General features: G+C 41.2%; 1 protein-coding gene across 1 annotated transcript; it reads left to right on the forward strand.

The window, feature by feature from the left end:
* The first annotated feature begins 581 nt into the window (after nt 1–581).
* Nucleotides 582–5682, forward strand: LOC139745943 (olfactory receptor 6M1-like). The gene is made up of 2 exons (XM_071656652.1): nt 582–1850; nt 3157–5682. The coding sequence occupies exons 1-2, from the start codon at nt 1149–1151 to the stop codon at nt 3472–3474; spliced, it is 1020 nt and encodes a 339-aa protein (XP_071512753.1). The 5' UTR covers nt 582–1148; the 3' UTR covers nt 3475–5682.
* Nucleotides 5683–20874: the final 15192 nt, after the last annotated feature.

Raw genomic sequence — 20874 nt, forward strand, 5'->3', positions numbered from 1 at the left:
AGTCTGCCCTTATTCATTCCCGTCGCCACCCCGCCACACATGAAATGACAACCCCCTCCCCCCGCATGTGCGCGAGGTAGCGCTAGGAAAAGACAACCAAGGCCACACTCGTTCACACTCAGTCTCTAGCCACATTGGAAGGATAAATAGTTGGGTTGACTGGAAGCCAACTGCCTTGTTCAGGATTCGAACCCATGGCCCACTTTATTCCTTCTACCTCTACTGATATACCTGATATGTGTCTTTGACTCCTACTGTCATTGCAGCTAGTGAATGTTATTTTCTTATGGCGTTGCTGCTGAAAATTTGATGTCAAAGTTCTGCAGAAAACGTGCAGAAATACGACCTCTCTACGAAAAGTGAGGACGAGTTACGCATTTAAAACGAAATCATACACCGCCTGTCTGTGTATGTGTTGGCTATGCTTCACCAAACTGCTCTCCGCATTTAATGCACAAACACACAGTCCGCCTTTCTTCCAAACAAGTATTTAGATTATGTTCTCGAGTCAGGTTATAACAGAATTTTATCCGTGGAGAAATTCCCCGTGGGTGTGCCATATAGCCATTATCAGCGTCTCCACACGACGTCGGTCCCGTCCGGTGACTGTCAGAGCAGCTGTGCTTCTGAGTGAGGAGGGACGCTCTCGTTGGTAACAAGTTATACACCTAAGTCTCCAGGTCTCGTCTTGTAGACAGAGTGCCAACTTCTAGTGATATGAAGCTCACGATTTTCAAGTTACAGTCAAAGAGAATGACGCTTTTACAGTGCGGTGAAGTTTTGATCAAGGAGAATGACGCTTCTAGTGACGTAAAGTTTCAAGTTTTATGTGAGGAGAGTGACACCGACGGTGAAGACAAGTAATGAGTCTCAAGTTTCCGTTAGGGAGACGTGCCACTCTCATTGAGGTGAGGTTGCGAGTTTCAAGTTTCACTGAAAGTAGACTGAAGCTTCCTTTAAGGACAAAATGATGGAGTAACTCTCATCCCCTTTACAAGAAAACATTCCCTTTTTCATTTTGGGACGGAAATTGCAGTTTACGAAACTATAATCTTTATTTTTCGCGAAGGAATGAGTAGCACAGGAGCTGCTGGGCGGAAAGCCACCATTAAACGTATTGTTCCGTATTCGTGATTCAAGACAAAGACATGTCTGAGCAAGAGACTTCACAAGAAAGGAACTCCCTGTTGAGTCTAGACATCTTTTACCTCACCATCAGTGTTCTTACCCTGGTCGAGTGTGCCTTTACCTTCTTCATCAACAGCTCGAACAAGACCCTGAGGAAAAGAGCGACCACATCCTTCGCCAACAATTTGGCCGCGAGTATCGGCGTCCTCTCATCGGTGTCTTTCGTGTGCAACGCTTATTTCATAGCGGAATCCTCTTTCACTGAAGTTCCATGGGCGTGCATCGTGCTCGCCGTTTTTGTGAGATACTTGCATCTAGTGTCTTGCCTCACTCTGGCCTGTTTGTCTTTGGATCGGTACGTGGCTATCTGCTGGCCACTCCACTACCAGTACCTGCTGACGAGAATTCGCTGCCGTCTCCTGTGCCTCGCCTGCTGGGTAATACCCTGCGTCCTGCTTCTGCTGCCTTGCGCTTCAGAACTACAAACAATATGCTCAAGGGATTCTGTTGTGAGCCTCACTTTCCTCTTGGCCTATACCGTCATCTATAGCCTCGGGGCCGTCGCCACCTTCATCTTCTACATCCTCGTCGCGCTTGAGTTCCGCAGGGAGCGAGGAGGCCACGCGCAGGACAAGGAACGGATAGAACGACTCCTGCGCACAAGGACGGCAAAATCAGCGATGAGGGTCTTCGCCTTCTACATCCTCTTCTCCCTCCCACATGTAGGTAACATTAGCACCTCTCTGACCCAGCCTTACGAGTGGATATTTCGTACAAGGCCTTAAAACCTTTGTAAATATACTATCTGTTCACAACGAAAGGAAATAACAAAACTCATGTCGGAATCTATATTTTTCCTTTGGTTGTGAACAAGAAGTTGCATTATCCATGGCTGAGCTTAACCCATGAGAACTTGACTCATTCTTCAAGATTCCCATGAGATGGTAAACATGACGGCAATTTACATTAGGACTCTTACAGTTTGATATGACCGGTTGTCAGAGGGGTATAAGAGCGCATTATAGTCCAGTGGGGTAAAAAGGAAATGCACCTTGGTGAAGTGTGAACGTGTTGCAGATCCTCCGGGCAATTTAGTCACGGAGGTAAAGCAAGTACGTTAGATTCTGAATCTCTTATGTTTAGTGTCAAACTGGGACAGTAGTAATAGAAAGCAATGGTTTGTAACAGTATGAGAATTTATAGTTACCAAATATTGATGAAATTTTCACACGTGCTTATTTTTGCTCTTTTTTTTTTTTTTTTTTGCTGCAGATCAGATTGTTGAGGTATATTTCGTTACAAAACCGAAAAAATGGAATAGAAATACAAGTTTGGTTGCTGGAGAGAATGAGTGAGGAAAGGCTGACAAAGAGGATATATGTGTCAGAGGAGGAGAGAACGATAAGTGGGAGACCAATTTTTTTTTTTTCACCATTTCCCGTGTTAGCAAGGCAGCGTTAAGAACAGAGGACAGCCTTTGAGGGAAATCCTCACTTGGCCCCCTTCTCTGTTCCTTCTTTTGGAAAATCAAAAAACGAGAGGGGAGGATTTCCAGCCCCCCCGCTCCCTCCCCTTTTAGTAACCTTCTACGCTACGACACGCAGGGAATACGTGGGAAGTATTCTTTCTCCCCTATCCCTTTCCCACGTATTCCCTGCGTGTCGTAGAAGGCGACTAAAAGGGATGAAGCTTCACGAACCCCCTGACGAGGCTTCAGGTATCTGTGAAACTACATGCAGTTCAATACTCTTTTGGGGTAGACTATGGCGATCGTGAGCACAAAGGACACGATTTTCGACGCGCGCTAGATTTAGACTCGCGTGTTCTTCGTGTATGGAAATATGCAAACTAGCCCTTTTATCAATGTCCATGAGACCTAGTAATTAAAGAAAAAACAATATGTAGGCAACCTCTTCTAGCTTTTGTCATCACACACACACACACACACACACACGCACACACATCATACTTATAGATATCATTACCTGTTAAGTAGAATACTAAATGTCTTAATTCTTTCTTTTCCAGACGGTCTTCCCGCTAGTCCAAAGGGCTCTGCCGAACCCCCAGTCTCTGCCAACGTACCTGAAAGACACCTTCCACGTCATCAACCGCATACACGTCCTGTTCTTCCTCCCGGTGTACGCCTGGACGAACGCCATCGTCCAAGAAACCCTCAGGGCCTGGGTCGAGACCCTGGGTGACTGGCTCTTCCGCTGTCCGTGTCTACCTCAAGTCCTCAAAGCCTGGAGCAAGGCTGTGGGAAGAGGGTGGAGCCCCTGTCTAGAGCCACAGCAGCAACTGCAGGAGGACACTTCCCACCCCGATGGGATCCAGTACCCTTGAGTGAACGGCAGGAATGTCGGCACTCTGAAGGGCATTGAGTGCGGAGCTGCGGGAGAGAGAGAGAGAGAGAGAGAGAGAGAGAGAGAGAGAGAGAGAGAGAGAGAGAGAGAGAGAGAGAGAGAGAGAGAGAGTTTTGGAAAAAAGAGAAATGCACTTTTGATCATAAGATCATCTTTACGTTTAAATATTCGAAGGATACTCATGATCCGTGTGGCGTAGGGCTTAGCCATATAGACTTCGGTGTGAATGTATATATATACACACAGAGTTATGATAGCACAGCATATTTACCACATCTGGTCGAAGCCTTGATGGACAGAACTACAGATTAACAATTGCAGTGACAGTGTGTCTGTCTTTGTTGGGTGAGTGCGGAACTCTTCTTTGAGGTGTAAGTGTTCAGTGTCTTCAGTATGGTTGTTGAATCTAGGGCATGAGGTGTCTTGTGATGTAGCGAATAGGTGTCTGTTGTGTTGGAGAGATGTGAAAGTATAACCGGTCCATGTTTGGGGTGTGTGGTTTCCAGATGGGTTTACTATGTCTGGTGGGGTAGAGGTTTGGAGCAAGTTGAAGAGGGAAGGGAGTTTGGTTGGTTAGGTGTTGTATGTTTTATTCATCTTATATGAAGATTTTGATTATAAAAAGCTAGTCAGTGATAGCATTATTTCCTACATTTAAAACACCTTTAAACTAGAATAGATTCATTATTGGTATACATGAAGCAGGCTGCTTCATTTCATAATTTCCGGATAGATTTTATAAGTACCTGCTTTCTTGTAGACTTCCTTAGTCAGTGCTACTTGTAACTGATACATATACAGTATAACACCCAACAAAAATAAATCTATATCCTGGAAACATGAAACATGTCACTTCACATTACGTCTCTTTCTTATTTACGTATATAGGGTGTAAGCTCTTCAGTTTGCTAGATGTATGTGATGCGAAGATAACATTCATAAAATACGTCAGTACTTGTCGTATATGATTCGTATACAACGTCCACCAAGTTATCATCTCAAAACAAAACTCACTGTACTTATCATTTTATCTGAATAGATAGATTTAAGAACATCTTTTTTTTGAGAATGTGATTCAGTTTACTAAACCGTAAGGATATATTTCAGTTCGCTTGATTTCTCTTTATGTGACGCTATCTGTCTATCTGTTTATCTAGCTATCTATCTATCATTTATCTATATATATCTGACGCCCGTTCTCTTCGAAAACCACCCCAAACCCCCATCAAGGGGGTGGACACGGCAAAAGAGTTTCCATTTATCCCAGTCCTTACATACATCCCTCGCATGCACCATTCCACTCATTCTTCCACCATTTCTCTCCCTCCAGTATTCTTCCCCCTCTATTTCCTCGAATTCTCAGGTGGTCTTCGTTTCACGCTTATTTCTTTCACTGTATGATCATACACTCTCCTTGTAAACTCCCCATCTTGCATTCTTTCCACATGCCCAAACTACTTCGAAGTATAACTTGGCACACATTCTCCCACTCCACAATTCATCCCCTTTGCATTCCCTGCCGTACCACATGTCTCCTTCACCCCCTCATTTCTTTCTTCGTTCCATCTAGTCATAGTATGCCACATGCTCCTCTCAAATAGCTTATTTCCGCAAACCGAATTCTTGACTTTTGTGACTCATTCCACGTCCATGTTTCGACTGCATAGGTCAGGGTTGGGAGGTCTATGCTACCCTTCACTCCTCTAGTCACTTCCATACTTACACCTCTACCCTTCATTATTCTCTTAAGGGACCCAATAACTCTTCTATCCTGTACTGCTCTCTTCCTTATTTTTCCTTTCATATTACTAACTTACCCAAGATAACTTTTACATACGTAAATTCTCTCACCTCTTCCAGTCTTTCTCCCCCATATCTATATCACGATCATTGAATTAAGCCCTGTAGTGGTACCTGAATCTTAAGCTAGTGTTTGTGATGGTATGTGTTGCATATTGCTCAAAAGGAAATTTAACGTAAAATAGATATGCATGCAATATTTGTTTATCTTGCAAGAAGTCAGTATCGACAGCTGTCAATGTTAATTTGACAGTATTCCCAAAATCTGTACAATGGTGTGAAAGTTTGTATCCAGTGAGAAGCAACAACACTGAAGGATATATGCGACGAGAGATATATTAAAGTTCAGGGACGACCTTGTATGATTAATGAAGACCTCTGGCTTATATTTCGGATTTTGGATACCCCTGTAGACGACTCTTCCAGTGATACCAAGCAGATAGTCTCTTCATCACCAGATTGCGGTTAAATGGCTCCACACATTCTTACTATGCATGTGAACAATGTTTTTTTTTTAATCAATAAATCAGCCTTATCATAAACTGTAGTACATGATAATGAACGCTAATTTTATCAAAATATATCTATGCGTAATATTTTTTCGTAAATACATGTTTTATATCGGAAACCGGAAAATATATATTATCTTTCTTTTTGATTTACATGACTTTATATTCGTATGTACCAATTAGCTTTATTGATATGGTTATTTTCCTTACCTGTTCCATATATCCACAACACAGTCATTATTTCTTTCTTAACCTCGAAACGCCTTAAGGAACGATCCGAATGCAGCGCCACAAACAGTTTTAGATGAGTTTTCGCGTATCAGTTTTGACGTTCCGTAAACAGAGCCATTGTTACTTAACAAAAAGGTGTAAGAAAGTGTGTGATGATAAGAGCTGCCTCAGCTAGTATACGCGATGGTGTCATGAGCATCAGGAGATTATCACAATAGAACAAATAAGGGAAAGAGTCAAGTGAGGATATTCTTTTTTTCCCACTAAAACTCAGTCGTCTGTTCCTGACGGTAACTCGCCAAGGAGAAAAACAGCGTGCAGGTATGCAAGAGTCTTATATTTTGTTCTCTCTCTCTACAGTCAAGAAAAGGCTTTCGCTTTGGAGGGCTGAAGTATTTCCTCTGTACTCTGATTGTCTTTTAGTCCCCCACACTTGCTGCTTGCGCGTCCTCCAGGCACATGAAGCTGTACCATTTTGTGGTTGCCACTTACACCAGGCCTGACGTACCGTCTTTGACCTGGGCAAATGTTATGTATTCCAGCAGACGACTGTAAAGTGCACTGATGAGTGATTTCACACTCAAAGCATATACACTAAGCTGTTTCTTTGTTGTGTTATTTCTCCGATATTGTTTTAGGTCTATCGAAACCATATTTCAAGTTCATATGCAATATGTTTATTGAACTGCATGGTAGAGGAAATGTACCAAATAAGAAAAAGTTATTTTTATGTGCAGTGAGTGCTACATTTTGAACATTTCTCTATTTCATTCAGCTTTTCTCTTACTGTTTGTGTTTCAGAACTCGTTTTCATAACAGAGAGATCTTACCGTGCCCATCATCGGAAGTGAAATTTTAATACTGTTTCGTGCATCATGAACATTTTATCCCAAAATTTCGTATATACCTTGAGTTTGATGGAGCATTTGTTTCGGCACGGAAAGAAATTCATTATTACTGATATTACACCGGAATCGTAATCAATGATATATAAATGAATCAAAAAGAATTCTTTATGTGTCTTTTTCAAGTATTTGTCAGCATCTGTTGGTGATTAAACAATCTTTTTTGTCTCTTGATAGGGTGGTTAGAGAAGAGAATGAGGAGTTGGGACAGGGGAAGGGATAGTTTGAAATGGAAGAGAAGGCTAAAGCTTGTATAAGTGTATGGTGTATTTTTTTTTTCTTGCATGTGGGTAATCATCTGGAAATATATTTTTGTGTTTTACTAGTAGACTGGGAGTGTGTATGTACACGTGTCGTATCTTTTGGTTTTCAAAAGGAAATTCACGAAGCTAAGCTAAACATTGTTCATTGTGTGTATCGATGGACGACTGAAGCCTTTCCCTGAGTGCTTCAAGGCTTTAAGGCAACCAAGGGTATGTCACCTATCAGCTCTCTCTCTCTCTCTCTCTCTCTCTCTCTCTCTCTCTCTCTCTCTCTCTCTCTCTCTCTCTCTCCATTGATCCAGATGGCAAGGATTTATTCTTTAACTATTATTGTTCAACTTTTTGTCAAACTGAGAAAAGTCACCCTCTCAAGTTATATAGTATCACGATCAGTCGTCTTGCGTTCGACCTGCAGGGGTCTGTCAGTCACACATTACTGGAGTTATCACTGCGAAGGATCTCTTTGTCCTTCGAACTCCATAAATCCTCATCCTCGTGTTAATCTGTCCTCCAGACATCACCATAACTTGCCACACTAAGGATTTCGTCGTCAAACATCAGAAGCACTGCCTTAAAGGTTACAAGGCTTCATATAATACTGTGCATTCAAATGAATCTAGCATGTACAGCAACAAATGTTAAGCTTCGACCCTTATTTGTCATTTAGAGCGACTAAATCCTAGGAACCTTGTGGGTGTTAGTGATCACATGAAGGTTATGCTCCACACATCCTGTGATAATGATGTCTACACCTCACACGCTTGTTGTCTTGAACCAACAACATTCACAGGCCAGACCCTGAGAATTCAAGAGCCACTTATTTCATATTAGGTGCATATGCATCATTTGTGTAAGTACAGAAATATCATTTACAAAGGACGCCTAGCATACCAGCCGGAAAAGTTGATTTTAATGGAGTGAAATTGGTTGCATGATCGCGTTTTCATTACGTGTTTCATCAGTTATGGTTCAGCAACGATGGGATTTATTTCTTAAGGATCTACGAACCAAAACTTTGCATTTGCACTTGAGTTATCCATATTGTGGTATACCAGTGTCTTTTTAAGTCCTCTGGTTTGTGATTTAGGACTGGATAAACGTAACGAAGAATTGCTATATAAACATGGTCATTATGACCTCACTTGCCAAAGATGCATCAGAATAAGATTTTTTTCCATTCATTGGTTTCATGTTCATTACGTCACGGACCACTGGGATTTATCTTTTATTTTTGTTAGCTGAGACGGCAGAGGCTACTTAATACTCTAATCAAAGCTACCTTATGAACTGTATATATATATATATATATATATATATATATATATATATATATATATATATATATATATATATATCTTAGGGTATCCAGTTTACCGAACAGTCCTTAGGAGAGGGTTTGCGTAAACAAATAACACTAGCATATGTTGGCCTACTTGTAGGTATAGAAATGTTGACCACTATACCTTGGAGCCACAGTGTTCATGTGTAATCAAGAACTCTCAGAGCTCGCCCAGGAGCCTTGCCATTACCTGAAATTTATTGTAACGTCATAGAGAAGATTGGAAACTGTATTAGACCTATATCCCCATACGAGACAGCTTCTAGTCACACCTGTTCAAACTCTTGTGCCTAGTCAATATGAATTTAAAGCCTTCGTTGTGTACTTGCCCTTATGTAAGAAACAGATTGTCATTTCCGGTCTTTGAGTACCTAATCTCCACACCTGTCCTCTGTGTCCTTATTAAACCTAAATATGTTCAGTCTAAATCCAGTATTTTGAGTCCTTGAAAGCTTGATTGTATTGCCTTTGATGTTTTCTTTAATCATTTAATTTGTCCATGTAAATACTTGTAATAAATCAACTTAATCTGAATCTTCGTTCAAAATCGTTATTTCACTTTCGTTAGTCTCCCACCGTAATACGGATTTCTATCGTTCAATAAGGATGATTGCAATTATTTGTGTTTTCTAGAGAATCTCTGCCCATTTTATAGCTGGGCGACCTAAAGTGAACGGCATGCTCCTCGATGAAGGCTTTCCCTTGAACCTAATGTTGTTAGAGAATATTCGCACTCCAAATGAAATTATACTTAAGATCTTACCCAATTGTTTTAATTGGCTTTATTTCTTACACCGACAAATTACTTATTGCTTAAATTGTAAGTTCATGCTAACCATCATTCCTAGAGTCCTCTCGTATCAACGTTGAACTAGCGACCTTGCCTCAGACGTTGTCGGTCCGATATTTTATAAAATCAAATAATCAACCAACCTAACATTGTCTCCGCTAGGTGGACAGCCCATCTATATTCTACTTACCCTGTATTCCCCTTTTCTGATCTTTCAGGTTTTTCCTTTGAAACCTTATCCTTGCGTTTTCAATTTGTCCCTTGAGACAAATAATCTCACCTCGGACGAACTGACTAAATCAAGCTCACGATCGTTACATTCATCGATGTTAAACTGCATTCTCCATTCCTGCAGTGCTCTCGAACCTTTCTTAGAATTCATTATCAGTCCACTTTGTCAAAACACAAGTCCGAGGTAAGGGCCCTGTAGAACCACTTGCTGTGGTGTCCCATTTTTTTTTTGTTTGTACTCCGTTAAAGCTAACCTTCTGTTTTCTAAGCATCAACAAAGCCTAAAAAAACACAACAACAACTAGGATTTCTCCTTGACCGCCGTATGTCTCGCCTCTTATCAAATCTTTCTTATGGCAGGTTACCAAAAGCCATAGGTAGAGGTTAATAATCATCATTTATCTTCATCATTGTTAACTGCCATGGATATTTCTGGGAAAAATTAGAGCAAATGCGTGAGATACGCTGTGTTGTTCCTCTCAGCATATTGTAATAGTTCACAGTGGCGCGAGTGATATATATATATATATATATATATATATATATATATATATATATATATATATATATATATATATATCTTTCAAACTATTCGCCATTTCCCGCATTAGCGAGGTTGCGTTAAGAACAGAGGACTGGGCCTTTGAGGGAATATCCTCACCTGGCCCCTCACTGTTCTTCTTTGAAAATTAAAAAAAATAATGAAAGGAGATTCCAGCCCCCGCTCCCTCCCCTTTAGTCGCCTTCTACGACACGCAGGGAAACGTGAAAGTATTCTTAATCCCCTATCCCAGGGATAAAATATATATATATATATATATATATATATATATATATATATAATATATATATATATATATAATATATTTTTCCCAAAAGAAGAACAAGGGGGCCAGGTGAGGATTCCAAAAAAGGCCAGCCCTCTGTCTTAACGCTACCTCGCTAACGCGGGAAATGGCGAATAGTTTAAAAGAAAAAAAGATATGTATATATATATATATATATATATATATATATATATATATATATATATATATATATATATATATATATATATATATATATATATAATATATAATATAATATCACGATTAGGACATTCAGCTGCCCGTGCCGTCTCAGCTACCGGAGGAAGTAGTGTTCGAACAAAAGCTTTGAACAATGCGTTGTCGTCTCGTGTGGTTTCTCTTTCTTCAGAACCAGTGGGCTGCAGCTGGACCCCAGAGTTTCGCCGGAAACGAGAAATGAAGACCAGCAGGTAACTCAACCTGTAGCTACCAAATGTTGTCACCAAAATAACACACTTTCGTAAGCAAGCCGAACATCCGCTTGCTAAAGGTTAGCGTTGCAACAACCCACGTATCTAACGGGACTGGGTTTGAGTCCCCGGAAATGGGAGTCATCTCATAGCCAACCTTGCTGTTTATTTTTCGTTCTGGGGCATTTCGATGAATGGGTACCTGGCGTAAGCTGGGATGTGCGTATGTATGTGTGTACAAAAGGTTAAGACACGGAATATCTACAAGGTTAAAAGACGAGGCCGAACGAGTCCAAAACTCTTTCCCCTGAGCATACAAATAGGAATCATTCATAATTGTGCCTCTGATACTAGAAAATTCCTTGGTTGTAGAAATGACCGAATCAGTCAATTAATCTACTAAAAACGGTGGGGACAGCAGCAAGTGGGCATGTAGGTGCTGTAGGGGACAAAAGTGGTGTTAAGGCTCAGGACAGACGGATGGATAGACATCCTAATCGCTTCGTAACGACTATGATAAACAAATCCCCTCATGGTCTATTGTTTCATGGTACTTTTGTCTCGCTAAAACACAATATGGCCCAGGGAGGAAGGAAAATTGGAGAAAGATGTAAGAAAAGGCTTCAAGGGATAAGAGAGAAGTGAACATGGAATAAAGAGAGGCTGTAGTTTGAAATGGGGCTGGTGAGTGTGGGAGGGAGACAAATGAATAAGTGTAATGTGTAGGGTAGAACTTAGGGAGAAGTTGTTGCCGTGGTGATGGTTAGGTTCGACGTGAGGCTTACGATGAAATACATCCCTTATAAAAATCTGGGGTAAACCATGGAAAGCTGTGTAGGTTTGTATATTTGCGTGTGTGGACGTATGTATATACATGTGTATGGGGGGGGTTGGGCCATTTCTTTCGTCTGTTTCCTTGCGCTACCTCGCAAACGCGGGAGACAGCGACAAAGTATAATAATGAAAATAAAAAATCTAATTCGTTATTCAGTAACTTCTTTGTCATTTTTATTCTTCATCCAAATACACTGAAACAACAAAATACCATGCGGTAAAGTCTTGGTGGGTTACATGGTTGCTGTTGTGACAAATGTTAGGTTAACCAATACAAATCCTTAAATGGCTTTTGATATTGCAAAATGGCAGTTTTCTCCTATAAAGTGGCAAAATTATACACTGTATTTACCACACTACATACCTCCTTTTTTTCGTCTTTGCTGGAAGTATAAGAACAGTATGAACCTCCACTCCAGACAAACCTAGTATCATAAACTAGAAATCTGGAACCATTTCGAGGGGACGAGAGTTGGTTTCCTAACAGACAGTGGAAAGCACCAATGTAACACGTTCGGAGTATAGGAAGACTGTCGTCTTCCTTTAGTGATGAAACAGTAGAATAATACGAGCGTACGTGACTTTCCTTTTGTAGAGTGAACGCCATCAAATAATGACAAGAGGCGCAACGTCAACGTGTTGTGACACACACACACACACACACACACACACACACACACATATATTATATTTATTTATTTTATTATACTTTGTCGCTGTCTCCCGCGTTTGCGAGGTAGCGCAAGGAAACAGACGAAAGAAATGGCCCAACCCCCCCCCCCCATACACATGTACATACATACGTCCACACACGCAAATATACATACCTACACAGCTTTCCATGGTTTACCCCAGACGCTTCACATGCCCTGCTTCAATCCACTGACAGCACGTCAACCCCGGTATACCACATCGCTCCAATTCACTCTATTCCTTGCCCTCCTTTCACCCTCCTGCATGTTCAGGCCCCTATCACACAAAATCTTTTTCACTCCATCTTTCCACCTCCAATTTGGTCTCCCTCTTCTCCTTGTTCCCTCCACCTCCGACACATATATCCTCTTGGTCAATCTTTCCTCACTCATCCTCTCCATGTGCCCAAACCACTTCAAAACACCCTCTTCTGCTCTCTCAACCACGCTCTTTTTATTTCCACACATCTCTCTTACCCTTACGTTACTCACTCGATCAAACCACCTCACACCACACATTGTCCTCAAACATCTCATTTCCAGCACATCCATCCTCCTGCGCACAACTCTATCCATAGCCCACACCTCGCAACCATACAACATTGTTGGAACCACTATTCCTTCAAACATACCCATTTTTGCTTTCCGAGATAATGTTCTCGACTTCCACACATTCTTCAAGGCCCCCAGGATTTTCGCCCCCTCCCCCACCCTATGATCCACTTCCGCTTCCATGGTTCCATCCGCTGCCAGATCCACTCCCAGATATCTAAAACACTTCACTTCCTCCAGTTTTTCTCCATTCAAACTCACCTCCCAATTGACTTGACCCTCAACCCTACTGTACCTAATAACCTTACTCTTATTCACATTTACTCTTAACTTTCTTCTTCCACACACTTTTCCAAACTCAGTCACCAGCTTCTGCAGTTTCTCACATGAATCAGCCACCAGCGCTGTATCATCAGCGAACAACAACTGACTCACTTCCCAAGCTCTCTCATCCCCAACAGACTTCATACTTGCCCCTCTTTCCAAAACTCTTGCTTCTACCTCCCTAACAACATATATATATATATATATATATATATATATATATATATATATATATATATATATATATATATATATATATATATATGACTCTCATATACATCTTAGGTCCACGTACGTAATGAGTGTATGTAGTCTCAAAATTAACTGAACGTGTCGAAGATGTGTAGGGTTAAAGTACGTTGACGGCTTTAATGGAATTGGCAGTTTACAGGCCTAAAGCCCAAACAACCAACCTAACCTAACAACTGAATTAACTGTAAATCCTTGTGGGTAGATAAGATAAACGAGAAAAAACCTAATGCATTCATGAATGATAATTTTTTGGAAATGAATGTTTGTAGTTCAACAAGAACCAGGACATTACTGTGGGTGAATACTTTCCATCGTTCATGTCTCTTGCACTTAGTCACGTCAAGACTCTTTTATAGCTAGGCTGCTGCCATATGTCCCTACGCTAAACTCAGTTACAAATAATAGGTTCTCTATCATACCTATTTCACTACGTTTATCCATACGAATCTCTCTCTCCATGAGAGGTTTCTCTCGTGTTTTATTAACCTTTTAAACCCCGGGTAATAGCGGACGACCGCAAGTAAAGCGGGTTTTCAAAGGTAACCAAAATATCTTAAAGTAAACTGATGGGATTCAAGCTGGGGAGGACTAGGTCTCAGAGACCGAACAGGGAGGGTGTCGGTGTACCAAATGGAGAGTCTTGCACTTACCCCGAGAAAATAAGGGTATTCTCTGCATGCTGTAAAAACATAATTGCTCTTCGAAGTCAAGACATGCTTAAGATAAATAAAAAGAATCTTTAAAAACAGGCTCGAGGAAATTGGGAGGGGAGCGGGGACCAAATGCAGAGGAAACGACTGCAGTTCGAAATAAGAAAATAGTCATAGGAATGCAAAGTACGACGCAAGGGGGTTTAACTGTTAAGTTTTCTCAAAACTTTTAAAAGATTCAAGTGTGAAAGGAGAGGTATAATTACAGTTTTGGGAATCCACTTTTTTTGAAGTCGAAATCGTTTTTCTGATTTTTTTTTCTGTGTTTTGCACGATTCTGACCTTCACTCCTACCGATAAATTACTACCTCTTGAGATCACTGTCACCTTTCTCCAACGATGATTATGGGGGACTCTGGTGGGAACCAGGTTTTTGAGTGGGAAAAAGTAGTGATTTGCGATAGAAGTGAGTCATAATCGTTGAAAAGACATCAAAAACTATCAGGAAAAATAGTCTCAAGCAAACCTAACCAAACCTAAATTAACCTAACATACTCTAACCTAACCTAAACTCACCTTACCTTACTAAACCTAAACCTAACCTAACCTAACCTAAACTCACCTTACCTTACTAAACCTAACCTAACCTAAACTCACCTTACCTTACTAAACCTAAACCTAACCTAACCTAAACTCACCTTACCTTACTAAACCTAAACCTAACCTAACCTAAACTCACCTTACCTTACTAAACCTAACCTAACCTAACCTAACCTAAACTCACCTTACCTTACCTAACCTAAACCTACCCTAACCTAACCAAACCTTACCTACCCTAACGGTTAATAATACGCATAGAGTAACACGTATGATTATAGATAAGTCCATAAAAGATGTGACTATAAGATAATGTGCTCACACACACACACACACACACATACACACGCACAGCATCCGGTTCGCAGTGCCACCCAGTTGTTAATCCTACACTGTTGCTTCTTTGACAGAATGGGTACCCGCAACATGCTACGGCGTGTGTGCATACATACAAAGGAGTACATACATAAAACATAAACACTTGATTAAGAGACAGGGGAACACTATTGTAGAAAAAAAAATTCGTTACACAAATAGTACTCACACACACCCACACCCACACACACACATACACACACACACACACACACATACACATACATACATACATACGCGCGCGTGTAAAACTTCCTATCCTTACAATTCAAATAGGTAAATACGCACATGATGTAAAATTCCTTCCACTTACTGCACACGCAGGTGGTTACAAATGGGTAAAAATAGATCTTCCTTACCGAGAACAAAACTCGTGGGGAAGCTCCTGAAATTCATGTGGTAAGAGGTCCTCAAGACCTGTTGTGAGAACGCAACCTGGCGTGGGACGTCCCGGTGAGTGGAAAGGCACGGGCCGTGGACCGCTGTGAACCACCGCCACCACTTGCACTTAAATGCGCCCCCGCATCCCCCAGAATTCATCGTGTATAAGTTAGAGAACCGACTGTCTAAAGAGTTTTGTGTATACGATACCTAGATCCATGACTTGGATGGAAAACTGCTAAATTAAACTCGCTAATCCACACACACACACAACGATCGGGGCCTGAACATACAGGAGGGCGAAAGGCGTGCAAGGAATAGAGTGAATTGGAACGATGTCGTATACTGGGGTCGACGTGCTGTCAGTGAATTGAAGTAGGGCATGTGAAGCGTCTGGGGTAAACCATGGAAAGGTCTGTGGCACCTGGATGTGGAAAGGGAGCTGTGGTTTCGGTGCATTAATGTGCACGAATGTGGCCTTTTTTGTCTGTTCCTGGCGCTACCTTGCTGGAGGGCTGGGCCGGGGAAAAGGTGGGGGGGGGGGGGGGGGGGGTCTATTTGGTGTGTGGCGGGGTGGCGACGCGAATGGTTGAAGGCAGCAAGTATGAATATGTACATGTGTATATATGTACTTGTCTGTGTATACGGTGTATACGGTGAAATGTATATGTATGTATATGTGCATGTGTGGGCATTTAAATATATACATGTGTATGTGAGTGGGTTGGGCCATTCCTCGTCTGTTTCCTTGCGCTACCTCGCTAACGCGGGAGACGGCGGTAAGTATGATATATATATATATATATATATATATATATATATATATATATATATATATATATATATATATATATATATATATATATATATATATATATATATAGAGAGAGAGAGAGAGAGAGAGAGAGAGAGAGAGAGAGAGAGAGAGAGAGAGAGAGAGAGAGAGAGTTTGATATTTTTTCCTTGTATCTTTCGTTCGATTTCAGCACTTCCGTGCATCTCCTCAAGCCAGGGAACCATACAGGTGCTCCTTATCCAACTTGAGTCTACCATATGTTGTACATATTTGCCCCTAAAATACTTTGGGTATGCGAAGCCAATTCTGTCAATGGCCAAGATATAGCGTTTTTTTTCCCCCTTACTGTAATTTTCTGGTGATATATTTGGCCTGTTAATATTGACCAAGTTCCTATCTCGCGAATTCCTCGAGCGGCTTAACCCACACCATCCTCAGTGAAAAAATGAGACTGGAATTGGTTTCACCTTCGTCCTGCTTTCATTACGTTACATTTTCTGTGATTTAATTTCATTATCATTTCATCTAATCATGGCCACATCCTGTCCAAGTCCTCGTAGAAGGTGTTGCTGCCTTGAACGTTTTCAAATTATATATTCCTTGTTCACAGACGTATCTAGGCTTGAATCTACGTCCTCTGGTAGCTCATCTGAATGTATGAGGAACAGCAATGGGCCTCAGGAATGGAGTCCTTAAGAACACAACTTGTGGATTGTGCTCGCTGTGCAAAACCATAGCGCCAAAGCTGAGCCCGAAGGCTGTACAGCGATTCCTAACCTCCTCCTGTGAACTCCCTTAAGGCCGTGTAGAAAGTCCATAAAAAAGGGGGGGGGGGAGATATTCATAGCTTTGCCATTTGAAACATGGTCTTTGATAACCATGTGTAGTTTGTGGGTATTTCGAGGGGATACTGGTGTAAAATGTTACTCTGCAGAACAGTTGTCGTTTGGTCAGCAACAGGAAAAAGGATTTGGGTGTCTCTCTCAGTTTGGCACTTCGTATCATGAGAAGAGCACCGGCTCGAATCTAGCATAAGAAAATCTTATTAGGAACACCTCCTTTGTGATGGTTGGTTGACTGGATGGTTGGTTCCTTAGGCTTCAGGGACTATTCAAATACCAGGACCATTAATGCCCCTCGACGTCACACTGCATCTACCGATTACCTCCAAATAGACCATTCCTAACACCTTCTTCGGCTTTTGAAGATAAGTAGTCGAAGACCACATATACACTCTCTCAATATGTATGTAGTCAATCTTATGTGTGAAAATGAGTTTTACGGTCAGCGTTTTATTCCCCCGCGCCAAGTATACTTCATTCTACTCATTAGTTATCACCACAAAGGCCACAGACATTATGTGGCCTCGCCGTGGGAATGTATTAATAAGAAACATAGTTAAGTCTTAAAGCTGACCCTTCCACAATATTTTTTTTCTCTGTACGGCTAGGCGTGAATCGTGTCTTCTCATGACACAGTACGTCAAGACTCGGGTGTCAAGCGTGTACAACGGGAGCACATCAGAACCTACGAGCCATCTGGGGAGGTTAGAATAATACCACGGGCAACACAGACGATATTGGCCTATCGGCACCTGGGTCGTTCGTCATAATACCCAGACCAGATCCCGCCCTCACGTAAGCTATGATGCCACCAGTTGCGAAAGAGGCTGGAATCCCGAGAGGCCCTTTTTTTTTTTTTTTCAGAATTGCTTGCGTGAGGCATCCGCGCTGGGGCAGCTTGCGTCATCCCTTGGTTTCTCGACCAAGGGTTTCTCGTGAATGCCCCCCATGAAAAACAGTGGAAGATCCCCCTCCTCACATCCCCCCTACCCTCCCTTACTGAGCGCGTGCTATAGTGGCTAGGTTCATAGGACGCAGCTAGGTTCGAGGCTTTGCTCCTCCTCCGCTCCTGCAGAAGAATAGTCCTTTAATTCATCATATGATGCAATTGTATAAAACAATACCTTTGAGCAAAAATGTACATCGTAGAGTCGAAACCAAGACATCAGTTATACCCAAGACAGCTGTGTAATGTCACCTTTATCACTGGTCTTATTTACCATAGGGACAGAATTACGGAGCCTGTAAACTGACATCAGACATTGCAGTCCTATGATGTCAATTAGAATATGAAGATGATCTGTACCACTTAGGGGGTTAGGTTGTAGGTGGCACAGTTGCTAGACAGGTCGCCACGCAACCGGAGTTCTGGCATACGGGAGGGAGGAAGAAACGCTGGTTAGAAATACAAGGCTATTAGTATCATCTAAAAAAAGTACGAGGATCTAGAGGTTTACTGGTTGAAATATCAGTGATAGGACGTGCTCACGAGAAAACCACACACACACACACACACACACACACACACACACACACACACACATACACACACACACACATATATATATATATATATATATATATATATATATATATATATATATATATATATATATATATATATATATATATATATAAGTGAAAACTTTTATTTCAAACACCGTTCTTAACTACACTGTAAGATACTTGAATTTTGACAACAGACGAAAACATTTCAGATCATGGCTGAAATGAAATCTATAACAAGGTAGCGAATGAAGAAAAGAGGCATAGAGAGCGAAAATTGAAGTAGATCTGAGAATTTAACTAGGTGGACCTCACAAAAAAGAGTTATTCATCGAATTAAATTCCCTGGAGTGTTGCTCTCTGCTGTTGCATGGTGTCAAAAATTATGTATATCAATTTTTATTTATCAAATACTATGATGCTGGAGTATCCACAACTGGCCACTGCCACAGTATATAAACAATCTCGAAAAATTTTGTATGTACGAGGACAATGATTTTTTGTTTCTTATAGCACTTTTGTGTAGCGCTTTTTGTTATCATTTTGATCACTTCGTCATTAAACTTTATTTACTAAATCATGAGTATGAACCTGCCGTCTCTCTTTTCGTATTCATAAGTACATAAAAAGAATATCCATATACTATTCCAGTGTTCTATCTCCCTTTTTGTTTTCTACATATGCATATATTAGTTAGAATAGTCCATAAAAAATTGCGTGTACTATTCCCGTACTTTCTCTACTTTTCATGAGGATACATTGGTTAATAGAATCTTGTTGCGTTGACGGTGTGTGTGTGTTTGTGTGTGTGTGTGTGTGTGAAACCCATAGGACAGACAAAGGTCAAATGCCAGCGGTTAACGTTTTCAGTCCACTTTATCACAGTTCATATCCTGTTTTGTTACGAAACACTCATGCTTCTCTCATGCTTCTCTCTCTTTTTTCCATCTTCTCTCACTCCTTATCTTTACCTATGTCTCTTCGCTTATTACAGATTTGTACATGTCTCTTCTGCTTTTCTCCTAAACAAGATTCTCAGTTTAACGAACATTGTGGATTATAGAACCGTTTTCTTTGGATGTCTTCCTCGCGCTTCTTGGACTTAAACAAGTAGAGGTAAAAGATTGGATGTTTCTCCGTTTCTCGCTCGATTAATCTTATTTCAGACGCAAAATCCCCTTGATAATTTGTCACTATCATTATCTAAACAATCTTCCCAAGTTTTCCCTATGCGCAAATATCCCATAGCGTGACGCTTTGGAACGTATCAGTAGAATCATCGCAGGTATAGATGTTGCCAAGTACAGACGAACTGTATTTCAAAGACACTCGTCTTGGATTCATTAATTATACCTACCTGCATTTGCTTAAACATATCTAATCTACGCCCGTAGTATTTACTCTGTCGTCCGTGGGAACAGATGCCTCAAGCCCCGTGACACTACCTGTAAAGCAAGTGTAAAGGTGTTTGTGGCAGCTGATGGTGAACTCGCCGACCTTGTTGAACGTATTATCTCAAGTACGACCTTCGAGCATGGCGGCACGATCTTCAGACACGAAGATACGACCTTTAAGAGCGAGGTCATAGCCACTGAGTGTGACTGTCTTGGTCTTTGGCCTAATACTTATGGATCAGGCCAAAGACTCATGGTTGTCGTTCTTGGTGGGCTTCGTAAATTGGTTGGTTGGTTTGTTAACGGCTCTGACGATCAGCGACCTATGAGGAAGGGCATTTAGGCCTGCAAACCTTCACTGCAGTTATATGGTCTTGTTTGGAACACCTGCTTGGCCTATTTTGATATCAATCGAATTGATATATGGTTAGAAAAAAAAAAAGAAATTAGTTCATGCAAGAATTTTAACTGAAGAGACAAACAGTTGTACTAACAACAATAAATCATTACACTGTTGTCATTGCTCCATTTCTTTGAGGAAAGAAATCATCATGTTGGTTTAAGTCTGGGTTGGAATCATCGAACTGAGTTATTTTTTTTTTTTGTCATTTTTCCCCCCCTTATGTTGATGCAAAATTCCGATAGCCTTTCCCTGGTTGTGTTGTATTTGGGGGCATCTAATGAATATGTGTTGTATAGTTAAGATATTGTTGCAGTCTGTCCATTGTAGGGGAAAAGACTTGACGGTGGAGGGCGAAAGGTGAGTTGGTTATGTGTTCGCACGGAGGCGTGCCAGCACGACCGCCTCTCTTCTATTAGCACGGGAGGAGGTCGACCAGTCGCCTGTTGTTTCTGGTTT

The sequence above is a fragment of the Panulirus ornatus genome, chromosome 4 (genome assembly GCF_036320965.1).
Source record: "Panulirus ornatus isolate Po-2019 chromosome 4, ASM3632096v1, whole genome shotgun sequence".
Lineage (NCBI taxonomy): Eukaryota > Metazoa > Arthropoda > Malacostraca > Decapoda > Palinuridae > Panulirus > Panulirus ornatus.